An 8,809-nucleotide genomic window follows, 5' to 3' on the forward strand; every position below is an offset into this window, starting at 1 on the left:
AACGGAAGCACGCGGCCCCTCGAGCACCGCCAGGTCAGCGGCAGGAACGCCACGGACTTGTATAGAGACCCTCGGCGGGGACACTAAGCAGAAACTCTCACAAGGTGCCGTCTCCAGGCTGCAGGAGGACCACGAGGTCTCAGAGAAAGGCACCAGGCACCCAGCGGCTTGCACACGGGTACAGGGGCAAGTCCCTGGGGGAGCTTACCCTTGCCATGGTGGGAGGCACGAGTGGCAGCGCTAGAGGTGATGGCGCAGGGCCCAGTCTCCCCCAGCTCCTCCCCACCCTCACTCCTGGGTCCCCGGGGCTCTCTGCAGGCCTGTGACCCTCCTCCTCCACTCAGAACCTCACCACGTTTGCAGTACACCTGCTGTGCTGGGCAAAAGGCCCCTGATGAAGCCAGGTCAGGCAAAAAGACAAAGACTTCTGGCCAGGTTTGTTGGCTTTGGCTCAGCTAAATGCATGTGGAGATTGCTTATTATTAGACTCACTCTAAGCTTTTAAAAGACTCCAGATGCCAGAAAATAACGTTTTTTTGTGGAAATGCCCAGAAGCTTTGTAATTCTATCACAGGAAGAAAAGGGGGGTTGCTGGAGGAGACTGAGGTGAGAAGGAAATAGGAATAAACAGAGGTTTGTCCTAAAGAAACAATTATAGCTGTTGAAAGCACTTGCAAGCACTCCCGTTTTCCACCTGTGATGGCTCTTGGGTCTTCATAATAATGAGGAGGTCAGTGTGCCCCCAGATTTGCCCTACGATGGACAGCAACCTCAGAAGAATGGGCTTCACACAGCCTGCATGGCCAAGGCCCTCATCTGACTGCCCTGGGACCTGTTATGCTGCAGCACCGTGCCTCCCCTGCAGGTGACTGGACGGGCCTCCTGGGTTGGAGACCCAGGGGTGATCGCGGTGTTCTGGGCTAGGGAAGAAATTCAGCACCTGGCTTCTCACCCTGAGCTCAGGCCTGGAGTTTTTATTTAATTTTTCCAGCTCAAAGGATTGTGTTCATCACTTGGCAATAAGTGAGTATGTGTGGTTGAGAAAAAAAAGCATAGCTTTCCGTACATCATTAGAGGCCATTCCGGAGAGAAGAGTGGAGAGCAGGGACTGGTGTATTTAGTCAATCAGCAAGTCAAGACGAGGATTTTTTGAGACCTGAGGGAGAGAGGCAAGGGAGGCCTTAAAGAGGAGACTGTTTGTCCTTTGCTTTTTCTGGCTCAGGTCTCCTCGATACAGCCCCAAACATCAAAATGAAACACAGTTGACCTTTGGTTGTTAGGCCCCTCTTGAGAGCTCTGTATGAGATTTATCACGTCAAGGGCCCTGCGGAGATTCTGCGCAAACTCCTGTTATCCACCTCTGCCTGGCGCTCGTCTGTGAAACATTAATCATGTGAGCTCCAAGACCCCACAGTGGGCAGGAAATTCAACAAGCAGCAGCCCTTAACTTATTTGGCACCTCCTGCCCTTTGCAAGGGTCCTCTCCCCAATGTGATTCACCAGAAGATGGAAGCCTGAATCCCACCGTCCTTCCCCTCTCAGGGGTGTAGGGAGTTTCAGATCAGAGGTATTTATAGATAATATGGAAAAGTAGCAGGAAAAAAAGGGCAGGATAGAGAAACAGTGATAAATGAAGAGGAATTAACTTAGAAAACAAAGAACGATTTACCTGTTAGAAATGTGGACATTCCATTTTCAAAATAAGACTTTCTGCTTCCAAAGACTGATTAGGAATGGGTAGCCTTTTAACAAATCAAGATTGCAACCCTCCTCCATCCAAATATTTTACATTTCAATATTTTACGTCTCCAACATTTGTATGCTAGCTCATCTCATTTTGAAAAAAAAAAAAAAAAGATCCCTGGAAATGTGTGCAGGTGTGCATAGTGCATAAATCCATTTTAGATGTACCAGAAAATCTTGTTTATGATGGTGTCATGAATATTTTAGAATCTAGATGATCAAATTTTGTTTATAGACCCGTGTGTTGGATGTTTTTTTAATCTCTCAGGTTCTATGTGGAAGTGGGTGCTTAAATGTTAACATTTAAATAATGATTCAGATTTATGATATAGAAACTGAGCATAACATTCTCTACTCTCCCTTTGATGGACCTGTGGATTTAGACATACGCAATCTTAGTGAAGCGGAACCTTGGTGCCAGATACTGAAATGCTACCATTACTGAAGTTGGAACCAGGAGGCCCCAAATGAATAGTTCAGTCCTGGAATTAGCTGGAATTGACAAGTCTAGAATGAAAGGCATGTTTTCCTTTCATAGTGAGATAAATCTATGGCATGATTTATCGTTGCTTTGATCCTGGCCATCCTGAGGTTTTGTGGGTACCCTGTGTGTGTGTCTGGCAAGGTTTATTAATCCAATCCGATGGCTGGAGACTGTTCTATTAATTAATGTTTATTGAGAACCCACAATGCATGAAACACAGTGCAAGCCCCAGCCTGAAGAGCTTCACATAGTGAGTCAGCCACAAACACATCTTACACACATTACAAAGATATCAACGCATGAAGGGAAAACAATCAGTGACGTACAATGGGGAATAAAGCTGCTCCTGACCTCTCATCTGAGGGGGACAGACCCTGGGTTTGCTCCCAGACCTATAGCCACACTCTTGCCTGCCTCTCCTTGATATCAGCTCCACGCTTTGCATCTGTGAGACCACTAGATGTTTAGGAATGCGAGTCACTGGACAGAGGTGGTGCACTAGCCTACCTGCGAACATAAATCTGGAACTTAGCACCCCCCAGTAGAAAAGCAGGCTGAAAATCCACAAGAACAAAAAATTCAAGAAGGTTACTCCAATTGGAATAGTTACCTTAGCATCTCTCACAGTTGCTATTTCCAGGTAATGGCTGCCAACATATATTGAAACACTCCCCAGCCGATTTAGTGAGATAAATCTATGGGTTGGGTGCCAAAATTAAGACTTAGGGACAATGCTTGCAAAGAGGATTGCAGAACCTGCCATCAGCTTCAGAAAGGGCTGCTGCCAAGTATCAGGCTGGCTCTGTTCCCAGCCTTACAACTCCTTGCAGGAAAAGGACTGGCTGCGTGGTGTTAATGAAAATGAACTACTGTAGTAAATTAAAAGTTCTCCCTCAACTCTATGTGGATTTCTCTAGAACTCACTTCTGAGAGATTTGTTTTGGTCAGTTTGGTTTTTGTTTTTTTGTTTTATTTTTGGCTGTGCCTGCAACATGGGGAAGTTCCCAGGCCAGGGACTGAACCTGTACCACAGCTGTGACCCAAGCCACAGCAGTGACAACACCCGATCCTTAACCTGCTGTGCCACCAGGGAACTCCTTGTCAGTTTGTTTTATAGTCAAATGAGTCCCAAGTAGAGTTCAGATAGGATAAGAATTAATTAGTTGCTGTTCAGTTGCCAATTTGCATAATTCACAAAGATGTTTGTAAATACAGCATAATTCTCCAACTTTTTAGGCTCTCCATAAAGTCTTCATAAATGTTAAAAATATTTAAGTTATAGGCATGATAGAAACTGGTGGGAGATTTTCTATTAATGGGGACACTTTCTTCTCGCAATTGACCTAAATCAAGTAATCAGAGACCATTTCAATTTTTTAACATGCTGGAAACCAGGATTTGGAGTAATTCGTGGTGTACAATTTTATAACAAAGTTGATCTAAAGTTGAATGACAGTTCTTAAAAAAAAAAACTGTTGGGCCTCACATGGAGCCTTATGAATGGGAAATGTGTAAGCAAATTGTTAAAGGGATACCTACATAGACGGATTAGAGGATTTGCCTCTATGTGATCAGGTATTGTCTGAAGGCTAATAGAGTATTCCCAAAGCTGCCCAATCCCCATCTTTAGACTCTCTGGGGATTGGGCCTAAGCATTAATGGCTTTTGAAAGCTCCCCAGCTAATTCCAGAAGCAACCAGGGCTGAGACCCAGTGACTTAAACCCTCCAATGAAGAAACCACAATTGATCAGATCCCTTCCCAATTAATTCACCCTTTCCCCCAACCCTTCCACTCTCCACACATACTCATCCAAAGAATGATCTGAGGAAATAAGAAGTGTCTGTCCATGGGTCTCCAGGAACAATAGCGCTGTGTGAAGCACGGGCACTAGCCCCTGGGGTAATAGAAGATGAGCTCACCTGGGCGAGGGAGGGCCATAATGCTCCAAATGGGCCACATTATTAGAGCACAGGCTCTTTGTCCTCCACATCCACGAATGAAACTGAAAGTTAGTTTTAGTGAATTCAGAGGTAACTTGCATCTTCCAAATTAACCTCTTTTCCTTTCTCCCGCCTTTTCCGGGCCTTCCCCATGCTGTGAAAAGCCTAGTTATATAAGTACTAAAGACTCGCAATGCTAATAGCTCAACCATGAATGGAACCATTCATGGTTCCATTGTGGCTATTGATATCAGAATAATAGGATTTAATACTTGTCATCCCCAAATCATCCCGTTTCCCTTCCTTTCAGGGTACATTTTAATGAGCGAATGAGCCCATTGACAGCAGGAGAAAGGGAGAAGTGGGGGAACACTGATTCTGCTATTTAGTGAACTGGGGCAAGTACTAGAATCTTCCAGTTGATAACTGAATGACTGCAGACACCAGTCCATTGCCTATAGGCCACAAGGGCTAATCTGACAGTTACATATCATGTATCATTTCCCAAGATTCCTGCCTTCACAGCCATGGTCAGTATTCCAACATCAATGTGGAAACCCTTGTCCCAGGGCACTTGTCCTCATTTAAAGAGCTCTTGGGATATTAAAGAAAGGATTAGCAGCCAGATATCATGGCCAAAGAGGCTTCACCTGTTTCCTGAACCCTGGAAGGAATTAAATGTTTGATCTCTGCCTCCTGTAGGTGGCCGTTTATTTTTCTCTTCTGGCCTTAAGTAAACTTCTCCCAGTCCTTGTGTTCTGGGTTGATAAGGTTCCAAGGGTGTCACCACAGAACAGGTGCTGAGCAGTCATTTGACAGCTGTGATCTGATGTGAGATCAATCAGAGGATGCAAGAGAATGCTATGGCACACATCTTACACTGAGTATTCAGAAAACCAAATATTTGAGTGTTTGCCTTGTGGCAAACACCGGATGTACATACAAAACATACACACAGATAGGAGGTCTGTCCTACCAAGTCCTATATCCCCTTAACTTATGTGAACCTTTTCCTCTTTATCCCTATGTATCTATCTCTTCATCAACGAATTCGTCTCATCATTTTCAAGTAGAAATTCAGGATTAGGAAGAGGGAAAACAATAGCAAAACCTTTTGAAAGGGGGTTAGTGTTTTTCTACTATACATTCAAGTGTATTTAAAATTAAAGCCTTTTGGGGAGTTCCCATCATGGCACACTGGTTAACGAATCTGACTAAGAACAATGAGGTTGCAGGTTCAATCCCTGGCCTTGCTCAGTGGGTTAAGGAGCCAGTGTTGCTGTGAGCTGTGGTTTAGGTTGCAGATGAGGCTCGGATCCCAAGTTGCTGTGGCTCTGGCGTAGGCCGGTGGCTACAGCTCCGATTCGACCCCTAGCCTGGGAACCTCCGTATGCCGCAGGAGCGGCCCAAGAAATGGCAAAAAGACAAAAAAAAATAATAATAATAATTAAATTAAATTAAAGCCTTTTGTCATATAAAGCTTTTATTCCAGAAATGCTGAAATCTTAGATGTAGATTTCTAATGCGTAGTTCCCTGGAATCAAGGAAATTAATGAGTTCAAATGGAGTAAGCAATATCAGATATTCCATTTCAGCTGAGCCCCTTCTAAAAGGCAACTTGAAAAGCCTTATCAACCCCAAGAGTCATTTAAAATCCCATCCTCATTGTTCCTCCATCTCCCCTTTGAGCAAGCAGAAAGGAAAGCAGGAAAATAGCCATGGTTCTGAAATACTGCTCTGAATCAGGAGAAAGAGCTTTGTCTGGCCTTTAAGGACATAAGAAGGAAATAATAATCCACATTTTCTCTCCCGGCCTCCTCCAAGCAAAGCACAAGACTCTCACCAAAGCCTACTTAATATTTTACAGAACCACAAGGACAAGCCAAGACAGCTGGCCATTTTGCCAGGAAATGGTTTAGAATTAGCTTAGGTCTGGAATAAGCTCTCCAGTCTTGCCTCCGGGTGAGCACCCTCAGGGACCAAGGGGACTTGAACCTCCCCAACCAAGGCCCGGTGCAGTGACGTCAGATGACCACACTGACTGTCATGCTCTGGCCATGTGGTGCAACCTTGCGAGGCCAGGTCAGCAATAGCTTGCGTAGCTCCTCGCGAAAGCTGTCGTGCAACCAGGCATAGATGAAGGGGTTGTAGCAGACCGAGCTCATAGCTAGCCAGTGGCAGAGCAGCTGCACTAACCCAAAGGCGTAGGGGTCTATGGCGCGCGGGTCGAGGTCCCGCAGCAGGTTGAAGACGTGCAGCGGCAGCCAGCAGACGGCGAACACCACCACAACTACCACCAGCAGGCAGAAGGTGCGGCGGCGTCGCGCGCGGTCCCAGTCAGCCTGGCTCTGCGTCACGCAGCCAGGCACCACGCGGTTGCGGAGCTTTACCGACACCCGGACATAAGACAGTAGGATGACCAGCAGGGGGAGCAGGTAGGTGACAAGGAGCAGCCCCCAAGCGTAGAGCTGGCGTTGGCGCTCCTGGGACCCCCAGAACTCCTCGCAGAGGCGCACACGGTGCGGCTTGAGCTCGACGTGGTAGGTGTGCAAGGCGGCCGGCAGCGCCAGCACCGCGGACAGCGCCCAGATGGCCAGCACCGCGTAGGCGCTGAGGCGCAGCGAGATGCGCCGGCGCAGCGGGTGCACCAGCACAACGTATCGGTCCACCGCGATGGTGGTGAGCGTGAACACCGACACATAGACGGTGACGGGCTGCAGGAAGAAGACCAGGTGGCACAGGCCGCCGCCGAACACCCAGCCGCGTGGCTCGAAAGCGTAGGCCAGCGTGAGCGGCACGCAGGCGGCGCACATGAGCACGTCCGACAAGGCCAGATTACCGATGAGAAAGTTGGTCACGTTGTGTAGCCGACGCACCCGTGCGATCACCAGCACCAGCAGGCAGTTGCCCACCAACCCCACGACCACCACGATGCTGTAGAGCAGCACAATCAGCCCCTTTAGCTGATGCACTAGCTGCAGGCTCTGGAACGGCGTAATGGCCTGAGCGCCTGGACCAGCCGCGGAGTCATTGCCCACTAAGGCCTCTGCGCTGTGGTTGGCTAGAGTCGAGGCTGCCGGCGGCAGCCCAGAAAATAAGTCAGGGCCCCCGGGATCCTGAGTCGGCAATGAGGCCATGGCCACCTGTCCAAAGAGAATCAAAGTCTGTCACCTCCCATTCTCCATCCGCCCTCTCCTACGCCAACCGCCCCTCCCACCTTAATTACCCAAATATCCCCTTTGGCATAATTGGCCACAATAAACAACAAACTTAAAAGTGCTTTCACCCCACCTCTGTAAAATTAAATCTATGCATGGTTAGATGTGTACAGGTTATTTAAATGCCTTCTACTCAATTTAGAGCTCTCACAGTCTACACAGCAGACCCCAGGAGCACAGTCTTACCTGGTGAGTGGGGCTTGGCGAGAGGGAAAGCGGTCTGGAAAAGGAGAGGCAGAATCGTGGCTGTCCCCTGGAGGTTCTCCACCCAAGAAGGCGGTGCAGGTTTCTCGCTTCTCCGCGAGCTGAACAGAGTCAAGAGTTCCCGGTGGGCTCGCAGCTTTTGCTAGAGACTGGGAGCCCCTCCCCTTTGCCCCGCCCCCACTCCAGCAGGCCCTTGAATGGAAAACAGGGGCGGAGCACGCCACTCCCGACTCGGTGCTTAGAGAACTAGAGGGGAGGATGGAAACAGACAAGGAAGGAGGGGTTGGAAACCTGGACCAGAGGGGCGACGGTGAATCTCGACTACCGGAGCTTGCGCCCTGGGAGAGCCCCGCTCCGGAGGAGAGTGCAGTGGAGTAGGGAGAGAAGGGGCGTGAAGCACCAGGCTCTCGGGACGACCTGGTGCCTTGTCAATAAGAAAGGAGCAGGGGAGGAAATGGGGCGGGGGATTGAGATTCACTATGGGACGTCAGGGAGAAATGAGGGACACGTCCTTAAGCGCTGGATCCTGCATAGAGTCCAAGCTTGGATTTACAGAGTCGCATAGGGGGCTCTGTCAAGGATTAAAATTTTAGAGGTCAGAGCTCGCCGCAGACCTTGGGTTCCTAGCGCTCCCAGGAACCCAATGAACCCTTCCTCTATGCTGGCGACGCGTTTGCGGAGTCGCGTGTCCGCGTAAGCCAAAGAAATGGTTCAGCACCACGGACAGCTCCTTGTGGGACGGGACTGCTCTGCGCTTGCGTGCCTGGGAGCGGACTTCTGGGGAGTTCAGCCCCTTTCCGTGTTCGCTGTATTAGGAAAAGGGACCTGACCTCATCCACAGGGCTGCCTCGCTAGCCTGCTCCTTGACTCCAAGAGCAGTAGGGTGGAGTGAAGGCAGATTAGCCGAGGTCTTGGGGGAGGGAAGCGGCGTCAGAGGGTGGTAACGTGCTCCTGCAGTGGGTAACCTCACTTAGTGCCAACTATGGCGCTGCCTTTTATCTCCCTTGGTCAGAAAACGCAGCCTTCGTGCCAGTTACCCTAGACAGACACACTTCATTACTTGGTCCCCACTACTTCGCTTCTCTTTCTCAGCTACCATGCTTTATTCCTTATATGCCTGACAATACCAGTATGGAATATGTGTTCTATACTCTCTCCGTCCTTGAATAAACACCCTTAGGCCTCCTCACCACATTTTAGGGATAGGTAGATAGATAG

General features: G+C 48.8%; 1 protein-coding gene across 1 annotated transcript; it reads right to left on the reverse strand.

Annotated features, from left to right (window-relative positions):
• Positions 1 to 5,996: 5,996 nt before the first annotated feature.
• On the reverse strand, positions 5,997 to 7,420 carry PRLHR (prolactin releasing hormone receptor). Its single transcript, XM_047761932.1, has one exon. It carries the CDS (start codon positions 7,304 to 7,306, stop codon positions 6,194 to 6,196), a length of 1,113 nt encoding a protein of 370 aa, XP_047617888.1. The 5' UTR covers positions 7,307 to 7,420; the 3' UTR covers positions 5,997 to 6,193.
• Positions 7,421 to 8,809: the final 1,389 nt, after the last annotated feature.

Source organism: Phacochoerus africanus, chromosome 15 (assembly GCF_016906955.1).
Source record: "Phacochoerus africanus isolate WHEZ1 chromosome 15, ROS_Pafr_v1, whole genome shotgun sequence".
Lineage (NCBI taxonomy): Eukaryota > Metazoa > Chordata > Mammalia > Artiodactyla > Suidae > Phacochoerus > Phacochoerus africanus.

Bases quoted from the DNA above. Each gene is read 5' to 3' on its own strand.
- PRLHR (XM_047761932.1), bottom strand. From the start codon at position 7,306: ATGGCCTCATTGCCGACTCAGGATCCCGGGGGCCCTGACTTATTTTCT.